Below are 19,675 nucleotides of genomic sequence, written 5' to 3'. Positions count from 1 at the left end.
TACAGGCTGACTCCTTCTATGTCTCTGTCTATAGAACAGCCGTGTTGAGTATTTTTCAGCGGAACGGCTGTAAGAAATTGAACATATTTGCAGAAATGTTTGCACATTTGTGTGCTTTTGGGTCTATCCCCTTTTCAGAAAAACTACTTTTATCAAGGCTTCTTCCTCTTTACATACATTCCTGAAACCAATCATTCTGTTCCTTGGCATGTTTTTGTCAAGTGCCAAAAATCAAAATCTTTCTTTCGCAAACAAGCTGTTATTATCCTTAGGTCAATGTAGTCCTCCAACAATCTACATAGTTACCTGCAGGCTGATGTAGGTGCACACTGCTTGTAATGTCAGCTGGCTGGATGCATTCTACCCTTAACTAAAAGATATAAACCTATTTGTGCAGTGTCGTGAATGAGAAATTTATTTATTTAGTCTCACCACTTTTAGCCTGCCTATAAAACTTCCAGTTCATAGACAGCTTGGAGCTCACACATATATATGCCTGTAATCAGCTCTATAGTTGTGCCTCAAGAGTAATGCTCTGACAGCTTGCTTTGTTGCCAAGTGGTTAGACTCCTGCAATAATATTGTCTTTCAATCAGAGCTGCCATACAGACAAGTCTGGACATTAAGTGCTTCCTTGAGATCTAAATAAGCTTATCAGAAATCTTATTCATCCAGTACATTTTGGGGTACATATTAATGTAGTCATTACTGAGAAAACACAGAAATTTTATATATGTAATGCATTTTTGTTACTGACAGATGATGATAAAAGAATTCTTGTTCATTCAGTGTTCAGGGTACTGAGAGTCTGGCATATCTACTTAAAGGTTTAACTTTTTACTACAACATCAAATACAGTAGTTTTACTGTGGTCACATAGTTTGGCTGCGTAAACCAGCTTAAAGTGATTAAGTGCTTCCCTTCATCTTGTGCCACTTCACTCTCCAAACTCCATCTGTCCTGAATGACAATCCACCAACTGAACGTGGCAAATCCAAGGTCTTCTTTCCCATTCATACTGAAATTCCTATTCAGTCTCTGAAGGCACTAGATATATGCCTACTGTAATAACAACACACATCAAATCATTTATTTTTCTACATTTCAGTACTTGTTATAAATATTTTATTTCTACTTTTCCAACCTAATTTGCAATTCACATATATTTCCTCATTTTTCTGTCATGTTTCCTTTTTATAGCCATAAGCCATATTTCTACTTTATCATTTCTTTTTAACTACTCTGGAAGACCTTTCTATATTTCAATTACCTGCAGACTCACAGTCCTACAGCATAATCTTAAAATCAAAACTGAGGTACTGATGCACTTCTCTGCATGTTAAGTCTGGATATTATTAGAATATAAGTATGTAGGTGTCTTCTGAAATTTCCTTGATACATCAGGGCTCTCATCTTTCATCTAGTGAAGCAAATGGCTTTGATCAAAGCCATACTGAATCCACTATAAGCATATACTTTAGTGTAATGAAAAAGATACTTGCAGCCTGTCACAGATTTTTCCCTGACACTGTTCTGGTGTCAAAGTAGATTTGACCTACACATATCCTGCTATTACTCTGAGAAAGTTTCCATTAAAACTGAAGTATGAGATCTCCTGTCCTTCTCTGACTTCCGTCTTTCTACATAACTTTGCTATTTGACAAGGAAGAAGGCTCATAGGAGGTCATAATGGTCTGCAAAGTTTTTATGCCTCTTCTTTTTGTTTGTCCCAGTACTGCTAGGAACCATGCACAAGCCTTATTACAATTGCAATTCCCACGATGACATCTGTTATTATGTTTGAAATATGGAAACAAAGTGATCTTCCGCTAATTATATCAGCTCACACAATACAGACATGGAGCTCCATATATCTGAAAAGTTTTGTGTTTCAGTAAATTATGGAAGCAGTTGAACTCTATAGAACTATTACTGAAATCTTGGTAAAACATTAACTGACAAGTTTTTAATTAGCTTCTTATTTATATTTAGAGGAAAAACATTACTGTTGACATATTAATTATCATTATAACAGAATTCAGTTTTATCCAGAAAGGACTTCAGGTCCTGTGCTAAAACAGATTATACCACTCAGACATGCAGCAATAAGGGATGAAAGACAACAAGCCAGCAGTTAAGAAAGTAATAGGAAACAAAATAAATTAGTTCTCCACAAAGGTAATATTTTCCAAGCAATCTAGACTGAGTTATTTAGAAAAAATGATAGAGCTTATTGGCTGCATCTAGAAAACATAATTGGATTTGACTGCAGAACAGCAATGGCTTCTGATGGAAGACCTATGTGGTCTAATTTGCAAATCCATTTTTGCCTTGCCTTTTTTTAAACATAATTAATAAAAAAGCCACATGTGCAAGTGCAACTGATTTAGAAGAAGGTACCTAAACCTGTAACAAATCAAGTTATGCTATTGTTTTTATGGGTCTTGGAAGAAGGGTCAGAGATAAAATCATGGTTAAATAAAGAACACTATAGCCAAGTCTGAATGAAGTACATAGATCAGAAGAATGTGTAGAACACAATGTGAGAATTAAATTGCAGTCTCTTCTCCTTCAAAAATATCAAAAGAGATTTCTCAAAAGAGAAATGCTCTTTTCAAAAAAGCAAAATGTTTTTATAAATTGGATAAAACATTGTAAGTTTAATGGAAAAAAAAGTTTCTGATAATGTGCTTTTAGCCTTAACTGAGCAAACCACCTCAAAAGTCAGAGAAAAAAACCGCCTCATTTATGTTGTCCAAAAAAGTAGTTGTTTTGCTTAGAATATAAGTAGATGACCTCCACTTTGCTTAGTACTTTTTATACAGCTGCTAACTACAAGTTTGGTTTAAGAAAAAAGAGGAAGACAAACTGTACTAACAGAGTCATAGAGTGAAAATTTTTATAGAAAGAATTACAATCTTCTTTCGTAGCAGTGTCTCAGAAAAATGTATATTGAGCTAGGCCTTCTTAATCTGTTTTCTCAAAAATACTCCGGCAGGATAAAGCTGAGTCGCAATATATGGTTGTACTCTCACCGACGAGTGTGACCAGTACAGTATTTTCAAGTTCTGCTGCAAGAATATCTTACAGAGATCGTATTGCAATTAAAAGAAATATGAAATAAAAGCATAGGGCAGAAAACTTTGTATTAAGATTTAAATAACAGGAGTAAAAGTCAAACAGGTACTCTTGCTCTGTAACTGCAGAGGGAGTGAAGAAGGCTCCACGATGCTATAGATGTTTTCCATTCACTAGGACAGGGTGAATATAAGGGAGGGAGAAAGGTTTAACCATGTGCAGAAAGGAACCTGTGAGCCCACCAGAAACTCAGCTCCTTATTCCTGCTTGTTTCCCGCTCTTTGGCAGTATGTTTACTTCAGCATGCCTTTCTCTTCCCTCCCTACAAAGCTCTAAGATTCATGTTAAACCTGGCAGTAGGAGGCATCCCTGCACAAAGGGGCAATAGTCAGCTGCAATTCCAACAGCTCTGTCTAACAAAGCAAAGGTTGAATCTTTTTTCTTCTTTCCTTGAATGATAAAGTAGAAAAGAGCTAACACAGTTAGAAGAAAAAGCAAAAGTAATAATGGAAAGAAGAATAAGAAGCCTAAATTAAATCAGCCGACAGCCTAATTTTAAAGTGAGAGACTCTTAATAGGGAAATATATAGCTGCAGTATCTCTAAAACAAAAAGTACTACTTTTGACTCCATATTTTTCTTATCTGGGAAATCTATTGATATCTGGATTACTAGCCTGTTTCTGCTATACCTTTCCCCCTGGAATAGGCTGCCTATATAAAAATTTACAAATAAAAATGCTACAAAAATAATCAATGAGAAGCTGTAAACTTAATCTTTCAAATTTTTATTAATCAAGAATTTCTTATACTGCCTTATGATACATTGCTTTTTCAAGCTGTGCATTACAAAAGCATTCTTCTGAATTGAGAAAAAAAATCACATAAAATAAATGCCATGTTGCTATAGTGATTTATAAATGCCCATGAAATGGGCATGCTTTAGAAAATTAATTACCAAAATGGATCATTTATTGGACCCATTCACAGTGAGGTGTTTCCAAAGAGACACTATTCACAGCTAAGCAAGAAAAGAAAATCATGTTTCCATTGTAGTACCACACTTAAATAACTACACGTGAGAGTTTCATCTCCAAATAAGCACAGCTTATTTTTGCTTTTTGATATTTTTTTTTTCCTCTGTTCATCCATTACTTCTTTCCTATATTCACCCCAAGGCACCATGATTATCAAAACACAGGCTTGAGATAAATACACTAAATGTTTATGTTTGACATTATGATGCCTTACCAGGTTTCATCAGTCATATCATGTAATATAGAGTAATGCAGTCTGATTGATGGAACTCACAGGGACTCATCACCTTTCATGTGTTTGCCGAAGAATTTAAAGGTATCACACAACGTTTGGACAGAATTCAAAGAGCTACTATATGAAAGAAAGATTTTGTTATTTTATTTTTCCATGAAGATGGGGGGTGGGTGGGTGTTTTTTTTTTTTACCCTTTGGGAGATTTCTTTTTTTAAATACTTTTCTTGAGATTGCATGCATCATACAACTTTTAGTCTCCATTGGGAAATCTATGTTAAATAATTTCAGCTTTAGACTGAAGTCAACAGTAAAGCATAGATGTCTCATTATAGCTTTATTATTTGGCTGCAGATTAGTACTTACACTGCAAAAAGCCTTTTAGGGATACAGAAATTGGGATATGAGGTTATTCTGTCTAAGCCTTTCAGAAATACTAATTCGTTTAGAAATCTAATACTCTCCCCTTCATTCTGCAGGGTAATATTTTTCTTCTCTAACAAGGTAATGGAAGGGTTAACCTAAAGTGGACCCTAGGGATTTAAAGCATAAAATTTTGAAACTAGCCTTTTGTAGCCTCATTGTAAGATAGTTTACTAATGAAATGTGATTTCAAGACGACTATCCAGAGATTAGAAAGAATGATCCCAACCTCATTAAATTACTTTTGAATAAACACAAAAGAAGACAATAACTTTCAAGTGATTTTAAGAAGTAAATTACTCTTTCATATTACAATTACAAAAGACCTTAACATGTTTTTCTAAAGAAACTGCCCAAAATGTTGGACATTAGGCTATTTAATGGAACATAACTTGTATTTAACTTCATGACCTAAATAACAACACTTAGAACTTGATAAATACTCCAATATGCTTTTTTTTTTTTTAAATATATTTAAATGCTGGCTAAATCTTTCTTTTTTGTGTGTGTGTGTGTGTCTGCACGCACATGCAAGTAATTCAAGTCAATGTTTTTATTGTTTTTACCCTAAAATAATTTTTCTAGTTCAATGAAAGAATTTCTTTGAAAATTCAATCCTAACTCTTGTTTATTTTTCACTTTAGCCACAGAAGGAAAATCAATTACTTGTATAAACAACTCTAGTAGTGAGATTTTCTGGTAGGACTCAACAGGTATACAGTAATCCCTGAAACTCAGATGAATATATCAAAGCAGCATTAACTTAGGTTTTCCTAGCCTTTACTTTTTTTTTTTTTTTTTAATTTGGGCAGGGGAGCTTAATGTAAATACACATACAGTTAGGTGTATTTCTACAATTAAGGGGAAAATCCTATTCTTTTCACAAGGAACAATCTTATATCCCATGCTAAGCATCACTGAATAGATTTTCATTAGTTTTCCTGCTTTCTATACCACTGATGTCAACAGGTGCTGTAGGAACTCAAGCCACTTTGAAGTTAAAGACAGCTAGGCAGTGCTTTGCTTTTGAAGTCTGATGAAAAAAATTACCATGACATCTACAACTTATTATTACATTTCTTAATGGCAGGAAATCTAATCCTCAGTGCCATTTGTAAGATGTTTTATTTTTTAACTTATGATAGATGCTTTGAAATCTCCCGTGTCTATTGTATGTTTAAGATTAACTTTCTCAGCATTTAATATTCTGATCAAGTTTGAACCTTAGCAGGATTAAGTATGGTTCTCTTTTTTCTTCTTGTGTTATTCCAGTTATTGTCTTAGGTTTCACTATGGCAAAATTCTTGTACAACTACTATCTATGAAGAATTGCTGCTGACTCAACAGAACACTGATGTCTCCCTCTCCTAACCCCAAATTTGGTAAACCGGTACAATTTAGTGTATTATATTGGATACTGCAACATCACTAAACTGCTTGCTTGTAAAAGCCTTTTCTTTTGGTTTAGCAGTATTAAAACAGGTTGCTTGGCTAGAGAAGATAGACAGAGGTCAGATAGGAATGAAAGGGGAAGAAAAGTTATCCCACATATACTGGCAAGCAACAATCTTGAGGCTTATGAACAAAGTTCAGTCATAGCTTGACTCTCAACTTCCTGAATCTATTTTAATGCTATATCTGGCATTACATGGAAGTAGAACTACCTAATATATTTTTTAAAAGGCTTAAAGTTGCTAGTAATGCATTTCTTAGTTTTACAGACCAGAAAGGGATAACTTACCATAATCATCATAAACCAGAACCGTCTTATACTTTCTACACAGCTGAACTTTCAAACTAGTAGGTTGATTTCAAACTCTGTAAGGCAGGCATCCCCAGATACAGACTTACCTAAAGCTAAACACCCCTGACTGGTGAAACAATTCAAGCTTTGCATCTTATTCTAGATTATGAGTGGATAGCTCAAGTCCAGCCTAAGTTCAGATGGGATTTTATTAAGCAAAGTTAAAGCATTTATCTAAAACGAACTTAGGTAACTGATTTGTTTTTTTATAAGCTAACACATTTCTAATACCAAATGAGTTACTGAGATATATATGTATGTAATGATGACAGTAACATACCAATTAAAATTATTTTTCTTTTTTTATTGAACAAATGTTCAAGTCAAGACAAGGTTTCTACTTACTACACTTCAGCTGAGCCTCCTAAAGTAAAGCAGAGTACATGCCCTTAATTTACACAGAAGTTAGATTTGATACTTCACATACAGAAAAAACAAAGGTCATAGTATATAACAAGAGTTTTTATCATTGTAAAGGGGCATTACCTGAACAAATGGTATAGGTATCACAAAACAATGCTTAATGGTAACATATAAAGGCCAAATCACTGTGGTAAGAGTGATTTGTACCATACTTGGTCCTGCAGAGTTTAAATTCAAATCTGCCTTTAGAGGAATTGATTTTTAGATTATGCAGTATCTTTTGGTTGCTCAAGCTATCACTGTTGATGAGAAGACTTTTTCCTCTCTAGCAGATGAAAATTTTGTAAAGACGGATAGATTATTACTGAGAGTACTTAAAAAAAAAAAAAAAGTTTACATCCATTTAGAAACCTTATTATTACCGTACCTGTTACTTTCAGTCTGTCAGCTCCAATGACAATCTCATCTTCATCTGCAGAAAACAACACTTTTCCACCTTCACTTGCCCTCACTTCAAATCTCTTACACTGGGCCTCCACAGCATCAGCTCCTGAAATCAAGGAAGTGAATGTTTCATCTAAGATACGTTGTAAGAATAAAAGTAATCATCAGCATAGATGGAATATCTAAAACATATCGAATACATGAGGGTTTTATAGAATATTTGACTTTCTGTAAGCCTGGTAGATAATTTGTATTATAAAATATTGTTAAATTAATTTACAGAGTAACTACTTCACTATTGCATATCAGGACAGAATTTAAAGTAACTATGGAAAACATTTATTTCAGTGTCATGTGTGGAAGTCAACACAAGAATTTAGAATGCACTTAAACTCTCAGATCTTGAAATGCCAATTCAGACAGAGCTTTCTGGGGTTTGCTCAGCTTAAATTGCAGTTTCTTGCCAATGGAAAAAAAGATAACATATGAGCCTATTCCATAAAGACCAACAAATCAACACAGCAGAAAAGGGTATTTTTCATTCAGTTCTACTGCAAACTTGAACATCAGGATAACAAAACAAAAAAAACCACCAAAACAAATAAAAAAGATGAACTGAGATATCACAATTTATCTCATATTCTATGAAACAAAACTCCCAAATGCCTTAAAGCTCTAAAACCCTAAAATAATTCTGAAATCAAACAGACCTATGGAATTGCATCTAACAATGCAATAAAAAAGGTTACAGATGCAGAAATTGAAAAGCATAATAAATTTAACATTTAACATTAATTTACTATGCTTTTTAATTTACAGTCTTATTCTTATTCTTCAGTGTTTTGTCTGCTAAAATGTTACTGAAAATTTTTATTTTATTTTATTTTATTAATAAGTGAAAGCAAAACCTTAGTTCTGAAAATGGTGTTGAAAAGCAATGAATTGCATATAGCACAACCAGCTGTAAGACAAATTACAAGATTTCAGGGAATAATTATCTGACAATTTTCTCATTGATCCCTAATTAGATTTCTCATGTACACCTGGAATGACCCATCAATCTATATGGGTAAAAATTATGGGGAAGGCATTATGGGCAAAGAAATCCATGTATGTCATTTCAGTTTATCAGTCTGGCTTATAGGTTTGTAAAAAACCACCTGCTTCCATAATGTGGAAGTTTTCAGTTTAATATGCAAATGCACATTATCAAAATATGTAATAACAAATATAAAAGCTGTGATAACTAATTTTGGATAAAGAATTGCCATAGCAGCCCTTAATTTGCAGAATAAGCTATAAAATCAAAACATCAATTCCTCTTGCTTTCAGATGAACTTACATTTGTACTGTGAAAAATTTCAGGTTATTTTTAATTCATGAATGTAAAAAGAAAATTAAAAGGAATTGTAAAAATACTTGTGATGCCCCATTTTCTTGAAGTTAGGCATGTTTATTCTGTTATAAAAGACTAAAATTCTCCCTCTCTCTCTGCAATTGAACTTTATTTTAAATGTGATAATCAGGTGGTTGGTTTTGTTTTGAAAAAGTACTAAGTTTTTGTAAAGACAGACAGGAACAGATTTCAGATAACCTAATGTTAGCCATGGGATAAATGCTACATCTCACAAACATGCCAGGATGCTCACTAATAAAAGGTATAACAAAATCTAATTGTCCATCAGCACAAATGTAATAACAATATATATTCACACATAGCTGTCTTACCAAATTCATCCATTATTCTTAAATACTTTCCAAAGGTCAGTGATGGTATCCCTGACAGTGTTGCCCCCAGGCACATCTGAATTATTTGTTTAAAACGGTAGCATTTAGCTAGCGATGCATGCTAGCAATACAGTTGGGAAGGATACTCCATTCTTTTGCACCATCACAGGTAAAGATATCTTTTTAAAAAGCTGTTAATGCATATTTATTTGTTATATGAATGCTTATTTTATGAAACCCAGTGAAATCTAGGCATTAGAGTTCAACAGACTGTTGTGTATCTGTCCAGTGCCAGAAACACAAGAGGAAATTAGGTCAATTTATCAATTTTTTCAGTTTTACTGATTAGTTTGCAAATATGTTAAGCTTACATGTTGTTTTGCAAAACAAATCCACTGCAAAATAAATCATACTGTTGTTGACTATACCCAGTTACTCTGTGAAATTGGAATAACCACATAACTCAGATTACTGTAAGAACTGTAATAAAACAGATGATAATACTATTTAATTCATTTAGAAGAGGGAGAAAAAATAATAAATTATAGACTGGTTTAAAATACTTGCAGAAATTATAGATGACCTTTTATAGATGACTTCTGAAGATTGTATGATCCACTGAGAATTTACACACAGCCATGATTCAATGTTCAAAATGATTCATAATAGTCATGAGCAAACACTGTTCACAATAGTAAAACCAAGGTGTAATGCCCTTTAGATAGTACTACACAAAAATGTTTATTCTAGAATGCTTCTCATGGTTCAGAATGAGAAGACCTGCAGAGGCTAAAAAGATCAATGCTTTCTTGTTGAATATAAGTGCTTCACAGAAACCTTGTGGTTTGAAGGAAGATGTCTGAGATAACATCAAAGTTGTTACTAAAATTATTGATGACAAAATAAGTGGTAGCTTCATATTTGAAATAAGAACGCATGCTGCTGTTTGGCCATTTTATTATTGTTGGAAGAACAGTTGTGCCCTCTCTGTGTACCACTGATATTTTCCCACTGTTTTCTCTGGAGGGGAAAAAAACAGGCCTGTTACTAAGTTGTTTAGGTTGCCCTAATAAAATCGTACGCTGAAAGGTTCAAAATCAATCAGCCTTACTATGGTAAACAGAGAAACCATTTACATTTTACATAAGCCTTTTACAATGTCTAGCTTTTATTCATCGATACATATTTTCTTACTGTTTCTGTTGAAATTTTCTTCAGAATTGAAAAAAATTCTGATGCTATTGAAACATTCCATTTTGATGCACTTTTGGAATAGTGTTGACTTTTGGTTTGGAAATGTTTGTTCTTCATTTTGAAATATTTAAAAGGCATACAATTAAAAAGCATTAATTTAATGCAAAATTTATGAAAGCTATATTAAAATTGACCTAAAATATATTCCTTTGAGGAAAACCTGGAGGCAACAATTTTTCCTGTTTTAGTAACAAGTTTGATTTCAAAACCTCAAAGCCCTTCTGGAATTGTATACTTATTTTTCTGCACAAGTCTATTTTTCAATAATTTTTTAAATTTCATTCTATTCTAAGATGGAATGTATTACACTTCATGAGGGCTGCATTTTGAATCATTATTGGAAAGCAGAAGTAAGAATTCTGTTGTAGAAGTAAATTTCAGATAACAAGAAATATGAGTTGTATTTTAAAACAATAAGCTCATGGTTTCAGGTTGCTTAACAACTACCATAATGTTCTATGTGAAACTCTTGCGCACCAGAACATATTATCAAATATAGCACTTGATAGACTATCACAATAATCACACATTTTAATGTCTTTAAACACCACTATATACAAAGCATGGTATCCTTATTTCCCCCATTTTGCAGAAGGAAAAGACGTTGCATGAGACATAAGGGTACCACCAGTCTCTAAAATGCAGACAGTATTCCGCACTTCCTACCAGTAAGTGCATTCATGGTGCTCAGTATCTGGTCCCCCTGCACGTGCCGGACTGGTGTGCCTGCTGGGCACCCTGCCTGAGTGCTTGCATTTCTTTTAGAGAGAAACTGCAGCAAGGAGTAGGAGGAAGAGCCCTTGAGTCTCACTTCAACATTCAGAGAGCATGCTTCAGTCAAGTTTTGGGGAAACAATCTGAGGACAAAAAGCTGAAAATCTCTCCTCCAACATCTAGATAAAGGTCAGTCAGGATATTTGTGCTGTAACAGATAATAAACCCAGGTAGACTGAGTACATTCTGCTTTACGTGAAGCATTGTCTGGAGAGCTGTTTGTAAAAATACCATGCTCATTTATGGAGACAGGTAATGAAAACATAGCAAAGGGGACAAAATTTTTAGTAGGGCCTGTTGTGATATGACAAGGGGTAATGGTTTTAAACTAAAAGAGTGTAGATTTAGACTAGATATAAGGAAGAAATTTTTTACGTTGAGGGTGGTGAAACACTGGCACAGGTTTCCCAGAGAGGTGGTGGATGCCCCATCCCTGGAAACATTCAAGGTCAGGTTGGACGGGGCTCTGAGCAACCTGACCTAGTGAAAGACATCCCTGCTCATTGCAGGGGGGGTTGGACTAGATGACCTTTAAAGGTCCCTTCCAACCCAAACTGTTCTATGATTCTATGACAAACAAAACACTCCACTCAACTGATTAGAAAAAAAATAATACAATACAACCAGTGTATATTGTCATGGCCCAGGAGACTTGTTTTTTAACAGTGATGGTTTGCAAAGTGAGGAGTCCACCACAATGTGCTGCCTGCCTGACAGCAGCAACATCCTGCAGGGACAGGAAAGCAAAGCTGAAAAAGGATGGAAGGTTGGACCTGTCCTTGTCCTGCAACCATAGTTACGGGTCAGGAAACCAAAGGATAATCACAAATAACTTATTACTAACTAGTTTCATCTTTATTTAAGAGCTGATGAGCGTTTAGCTACCTAAAAGTGGCATTATAAGTACTGTGATGCTGTTAATTTACACACATGAAAGTTGTTAGCTCTTCAAAGAAAAGGGACTAACAGAAAACGTGAGAGAAATCAAAGAGAAGAAAGACCTGCCACATTCTTACTCATTATATATCACTGCAAATTGACAGCCCGTGTTTCAATAACTGCCTTTTAAAACTTGTGATGTATTTAGGATAATATAGCTTTTCATGAAGAATGACTCAGAAGGACGATCTGTAGCTTCTACAAAGAAATGCATGTATTTTAGATGCTCAGCATTTGTCTTTCTTCAGCATCATATTGTATAAAAGTACACCTAGAATTCAGCCAGTCCAAAATATCATTACAGGATATAACTCTGCTTTTGTATGCTAAAAGAAATGGTCTTTTACTTACGTTGCACTCAGGACTTAACAATGCATCACCTAGTATTACTCACCTATTGCTGAAACAGTGGTTAGTGTATTCAAGCCACTTGAGAGATTACTAATGAAACATAATACATGTTAAATTGTCTCTTTGACGTAGAACCAGATGTGACTGTTATGAAAGTGGTTTTGAAAAGTTAAACTGCCTGCAGAGTAATCAATGCTATCAAAATGGAATTCTGTTTCATTACATTTTCATTTCCCAATTGAAATAAGCAGTTGCATGTGCAATGTATTAGTGTATTACCTTATTAGCCGCAATGCAAATTGCTGTGTTCCAAAAACACTCTACAAACATACACATCTCATAAAATGTCTGAATCTTTAATAGTCCTTCTAACAAAAATGATGAGAGAACTACCTCTTATAATGTCGTGCATGGACAAAGCAAATCTTTTGAAATTTTTAGGTCAAACTTGTAGAGTAATCACACTATCCACTATGCTTATTTTCAGCAAATCAGATCTGCTTGAATAATGCATACGTCAGTCCAGAGAAACGTGCAAGAAAATCTATCTTCCAAATTCTGTTTGGAAAGGTAATTTCTACCAAACACATGGCTATCTGAAAAGCTTTCTAGCTGTGCTACTTTATACTATACTACTAACTTACTTCATACTAGAGGTGCAGTCAGCTTCTTAATAGCTTTAATCAGGATCAAGGGATGTCCATGGCAAACGCTCTTATCATCTTGTGTCCAGGAAAATCATTTACTTGTAAATTCAGTTGTATAATATTGAATTAAATTATTAAGTTTCTGTGAAATTCCATTAATTTAAAGTATATAGATGAAAAATGTACATTTCGTATTCATCCATACATCGTATATAATGATGGTTTATAGCACATGCTTGTTGTACAGCAGTTGCATAATCAAAACTATCATTAAACCAGCTATGTTAAAAATGGTACAGAGCATAAAATTATTCATTTTAGCTATAGTGAAGATGTGTTAAATGGAAATGTTGGGTAGTACATAAAATATGGATACAGAAAATTATAGTACTGTAACCCAGATTAACACTAATAGAGATTACATTTCAAGACAAGAACTGTGTCTATTTTGAATCTGTACAGTGTCTAGCTTGACTTACTTATTAAGTAATACCATAATAACAATGATGAAGAATGCATGCTTTTAACATTTGCTTTTCAAAGTCAATGATGTCTTGTACTACTTTATTATTATTCAGGAAAAAAAATTACAACCACTACTTGGAATTATAATAAATACTACCAAGAAATCACCAGTCTTCCAAGGTTTAGATATGATTATAAAGTTACAATTTTAAAGATGGAGGGATAAACACTCCATTTACCAAACATGACTTAATGCTTATCAGGTAAAAATCTTGATTTGTATAATACCATAATCACATGATAGAAGTGTAAACTGTTGATGGTTGTTATTAAGAGATGAGATCAAATTTTCTGTATGTGACAAGTGTGCATAGGTAGTTTGGGTGGGGTTTTTTTTGACGCTACTACAAAGCTTATTGCTGTGGAAAACGCTGCTCATCCTGGGTAGCATATAGTGGGTTTTTCCACTGTTTGGAGAGGATGTACAGTCATTACAGTTTGCCGGCCAGTTCAGATTTCCCCTACCAGCAGATTGAACCCCTTCTCAAGTAATTCTGTGGTTATGCATATTTTGCTTTATAGTGCAGTGTATCATGTTTTTTTGCAGTGGGAAAGGATATTCAGGTTTGAGGTCAGTTTCTTTCCTGCGTATTTTCTACAAAGTTCATCTCCCTTCCAATTTTCCATAGAATTATATAATAGAGGTAATAAAGCTTGTATGATAACTGTAAACATAAGAAGTGATGTAGAAAGTCATTACTGTGGAGACAAGATAGGCAAACTAAAATTCATAATTTCCCTAATTGCAACAGTTTCCACCCAAACATTACTTTAGACTTAGTTTTTAGATTTTGAAGAATATCTAATACTGCTCATTACTCATTTAGTACACAAAATATGTTTGGGACTTTAACCCTATATATTAAAGAGGTTCGTATGTTCTTTCTTTCTCAGCAGTAAAGCGCTCCACTCCCGCTCCTATCAACAACAATGAAAGTAACACAAACATTAAAAATATGGTGAAGCTAACATTTTCTTCCCTTTGTCTTCTGGTCTGTTTCCAGCCATCTACAATGCATTTCCATTCATTCTCAACTTACTGAAACATAAGTTGAAACTGAGATGCATGAGGAATAGTAACTATCAACAATACTAAATACACAAGAAGTTACATTTTTTCTCTTCCGTTGATAAAGACATTTTGTGTGCTTATATCGGATGTAGATGAATGCTAGCAGTTGTCTCTGGTTTCTAAATCACCTTCCGTGTCCACCTGGCAGACAACAAATTCAGGCATAGAAATAGATAAGAAATCAACCACTTTAAAAATTAAATATAGGGCCTAGAATTCAAAGGGAATTACCATGAATTTATGATCTTGGTAAATGCAAAACATAGTGAAATTCAGTGTACTGTCTTCTGATTCTTCAATGAAAAATGGGTTATTTAAACTTTTATTAAATGCAGGGTATTTTGGGATGACAAAGAAAGTTACTTTTATGAGAAGGTGTTGATGCTTCTGAGATTGGAGATAAAGGAGATAAAGCATTTTTAATAAAGATTCAACCCCCAGCTGGGTCTAAAATCAATATTTGTGAAATATACACCTAGATAAAATTTTGTTAATATTCATAGAAATGTATTCTATTATTTTGGCCACCAGAGGTCTCAGAAATTTTTTGGTGAATGCAAATGCAATAATGCAAATGAAGGACTCATACCAGCTGAATAGTTGGTATTTTATTCATTGAGAAATTTGAATAAAGAGAGCTTTCAGCTGAGAGCAAGACATCTACACAAGCAAACATTCATGGCAATCAGAACATATTTTGTGTTCTGTTTGCTGAGGAAGGGAAGGGACCATCTTTGTTATATCAAAAAAGGGTGAAAGTAACAGTTAAAAAAACACCTTAGCTGGGTCTGTCAATAGTTGATGGCCATGCTATGGTAATGTCAGAAAGTTATTACTTTTAGGAGAGGTTGACCTTCGAGGTTTCCTGGTCTGAATGATTACATACTCAGACAAGGGAAACTGGAGCAAGTTCTAGGCCAGAAGAAGCAGTGCACATATTTTTACCCTTTTTAGCATCAGACTACAGTGAATAATACCAGCTGTCAAAATAAATTCTTAGTATAGGGATAAGCCACACATTTATATAAGAGAAATATATTATGAACAAAGAAAATTAAGTAGAACTGTCTGAACCAGACAACAGGTATGGTGGTAGCACGGCTTTTCCTTCTTCATAATCTACAGACCCACTCATATCCATAAAAGATTAGTGATATTACATGTTTAGGACTTGGTCAAATGGAAGCTCACAGGAAAATTCTGCCCTCCAGGGCAGATTTTACTTCTAGGAACTTCATGAAAAGACACACCTAAAATATTGCCTGTCACCTTTGCAATGGATAGAATACATCCTTCCCTCAGTCTGCCTTCCTGGTGCATCTTGATGGTGGAACCCCACATATGAAAATATATATGAAAGTTGTATAAAAGTTGCAGCAGACAGCACTTTCCATGCTATTTCTATATCAGGCCACAACTGCACAAGAGCAAACCTGTGCTTTTCCTCCTACTATCCCTATCACGTGCTATTTTCTACTAGAGACTTTCAGAAATTACATGGCTAAACAGACCTTTGGTCTGATCTGATACAGCTATCCACAGGTTTCATCAGCTATGAGAATTACAAATGGATGAAAGTAAAATGTGCTTCTTGAAGGTTGCTTGAGCTTTAAATTAACACATTTATTTTGCTTCTGTAATGGCTAAAAGCATGTGAATTGCATTGTCTGCTCCTGTGTCTCAGCTGACAGGTTGTAACTTTAGCTATAGCATCTTAGTCACTTATATAGGTCCTTAGATAAAAACACTAAGTAAGCCAGAGGAAGATATGCCAGGCACCCAATTGTGTGTGTAAGACTTCAGACTGTATGTTTTGCCGTATTTATAATCTCATTAAGTTTAGTTTATTCAAAACATGAGCTAGGTAGTTGAATTGAGGCTTGTGGTGAGTATAATGAGTTTCCTATCTGACTGATTTTTCTCATAATACTATAAATATATTATAAACATATATAAATAATATAAATATATTTAAAATAAATAACAATACCTAGAAATGGCTACATTTCTAATTAAATTATTAAATGAAATATATTTAAATATAAAGTAAATAATAAAGAGATTAAATTATAAATAAATATATATTATTTATTATTACCAGCCTTATTGCATTATCTTTCCCATGGATGTTTTCCTCTATTGTCCAGGAATCTTTCTTTGTGACATCAGTAAATAGCCACACTATGTTAAATTCTTCTTATAGTTGCCTTTATCAACTTAGTTTTCACTGACAAACTCAAATATCCAGCTCATGCAAATGAATTAATTATAATTTTCTAATGTATTTTGGAGTACTCCAAAGTGTGAATGGGAATAGAAAGTTTATCAATTTTTCTTCCTCATGATGAATGCAATCCTAAGAGAATTTTCCAAGTTTTCAGCATTATCCTCAACCTTGGAATTTTTAGCTTTCTGTGATGCGATTGGTTTTTACAACTGAAATAATTTACAAAGCTGATCATATACCCTTCAGAAGCTGAGGCTTACTGAAGCAGCCTGTGCATTACATTTCCATACAAAATCAGTGGGAAAGTTTCCACTGTCTTTGTTAGCTGAGTTAGGCTATAAGGTTACTGTTATGTTGTTTGGCCACTACATTTTTTATGAAAATCCAAAGTTGCCTACTAAGTAACAGAAGTATAATATACTATTTACAGCGTATTCCACTGAAAAGAAATGAGAGTTAAAAAAAGACAGAATAAAACATAGTATGAGATTCCAGACTACACTGTGCTTAATGAACAGCACATTCAAATCAAATAGCAAGAGCACGCAAAAGACAGTAACGGGAGTATTAAAATTCTTCATTACATAGGTGAAACTCAAAGACAAAATAGGAATGTTGCATTTCTCCTTGGGAAATGTAACATCTTGCAGATCATAAGGTCATTCATTCCTCTCTAAACCTGTTTCTATTTATCATTATATATTTCCTTTAGGACAGACTTTTAGTCTGGCTTTTCTATTGAATGTTCTGAAAATTTCCCAGAAATTCTACTGAAAAATCACTTATCTGTAAATCTCTACAACCTTTTTTTTTTTCTTAAAAACAGATCTGATATTTGACCTGTTTGCATCCTTTGAGACCTTTTCTCTCATCTGCATACTCTCTAAAATAACTGCTAATAGTGCAAGTACCTTTCTGCTGCCTGCTTTATCATTCCGAGGTGAACTGGACTGAAAATGAAATTGAAAGAAGTGAAATACATTCATATCACCTAACGGTTCCTTACCTTTTCTCTTCCTGATTTTACCCTGTGACCTTTTCTACTAACTGTTATGTATCTTGCTTTGTGAAGATTTAAAAAGAAAAACATTTCAGTTTTGTCTTTCTTACTGGTAATATTCTCTGTAGGCATTAGACACAGTCATTCTGAAATTTGTTTCTACTCTGTAGGTATTTTGAACATTTTTGGTGGTTTATTAATATAAATTAAAAGCTAACAAATATTTTTACTTCTATTCTCTATACATACTTATTATTCAGAGGTTAGTTTTCAATCTTCTTTTTTTTTTTTTCCCCTCCCTCCCTCCACCCCCTGATTTTATTAAAAAGATACAAATTATTTTTCCAGATGCTTTTGGCAGTCTTCCATGGACTTCAAGTGTAACCTGTTGTGACTAGAAAATATTGTATAATATTATTCACAATGTACTGAATTAGACTGTTAAAATGTTTCTGAATGCAAATCAAACTTTTTGAGATAAATAACTAAATTAATCACATTTTGAAAGACGAAGACTGAAACAAAGGATGTGAGCTACCAGAGTACTTAGAAGCTTTCTTGGAAAAGGTATGTTAAAAAAAAAAGTTTTACATTTTTATAAAATGAATTCAACACTGATAGATATAGCATAGGGAGGACTAAAAAAAATCTATTTTTTCAAAAGTGACTGTTTCTGAGATTATCTGCTTTAGCTAGAGAGTACAAATATGGTGAAGTTATCTATGCAAAAGGTGTTAGCATTTCATATAATCACGCTTTATCTGAGAAAGATTTAATGAAAGAACGTACAAGATATTAAAAGATACACAGGATTCATCTACAAAAAGGCTACCACTGGGTACTACTGGGTAGTAAAACAAGAGTAAAAAATTATAGCCTAGTGACCAGAAAATGATAATTTTAAACCCTCCTTCTACTTGGTAGATCAGTGAACTGCATTTGCAGATTTCCGAACAACTAGCATCCACTATGATGACAGCAAAAGATGATGATGACTTAGCCCAGCTCTCAGGATTTTTACCGTATTCATTTAGGAAATTACTTGTCTCGTTGCCCTTGACAGCAGGACAAGGGCCAGGAAAGCTGCAGAAGCAGGATAAAAGCGGATTTGGGCTCTTAGCTTCTGGAAGTATCTCTTCTGATTAAGGTTCTCAATGGAGTTCATTGTTGACTTGTAACACAGAAAATGTAATTCAATTCACAGATGAAGACATCTACCTCAGATTCCTACCCTGCTGACACTTAAATTCTGTGTTTTTATCTGTGATTTGAACCACTCCCTTAGAATCATAGAATCATTTAGGTTGGAAAAGACTTTTAAGATCATCAAGTCCAACCAGTAACCTAGCACTGCCAAGTCCACCACTAAACCACATCTCTAAATGCCACGTTTACATGCCTTTTAAATATCTCCAGGGACAGTGACTAAACCACTTCCCTGGGCAGCCTGTTCCAATGCCTGACAATCCTTTCGGTGAAGACGTTTTTGCTAATATCCAATGTAAACCTCCCATGGCGCAACTTGAGGCCATTTCCTCTCGTCCTACCGCTTGTTACTTGGGAAAAGAGACTGACACCCACCTCGCTACAACCTCCTTTCAGGGAGTTGTAGAGAGCGACGAGGTCTCCCCTCAGCCTCCTTTTCTCCAGGCTAAACAACCCTAGCTCCCTTAGCTGCTCCTCAAAAGACTTGTTCTCCAGACCCCTCACCAGCCTCGTTGCCCTTCTCTGGACATGCTCCAACATCTCAACGTCCTTCTTGTAGTGAGGGGCCCAAAA

The 19,675-nt window shown here is 34.3% G+C and overlaps 1 protein-coding gene across 1 annotated transcript in view; it reads right to left on the bottom strand.

Moving 5' to 3' along the window:
- Positions 1–19,675, bottom strand: part of SGCZ (sarcoglycan, zeta) — a 233,647-nt gene that overhangs the window by 44,200 nt on the left and 169,772 nt on the right. Inside the window, exon 4 of the mRNA XM_009335134.1 lies at positions 7,363–7,485. Coding sequence (XP_009333409.1) covers positions 7,363–7,485 — 123 coding nt within the window. The remainder of the gene's footprint in view (positions 1–7,362; positions 7,486–19,675) is intronic.

This window comes from Pygoscelis adeliae, unplaced genomic scaffold (genome assembly GCF_000699105.1).
Source record: "Pygoscelis adeliae isolate BGI_AS28 unplaced genomic scaffold, ASM69910v1 Scaffold21, whole genome shotgun sequence".
In the NCBI taxonomy this organism is placed as follows: domain Eukaryota; kingdom Metazoa; phylum Chordata; class Aves; order Sphenisciformes; family Spheniscidae; genus Pygoscelis; species Pygoscelis adeliae.
The sequence above is the reverse complement of the archived record's forward strand: the minus strand, read 5'-3'. Positions and strand labels throughout refer to the sequence as shown.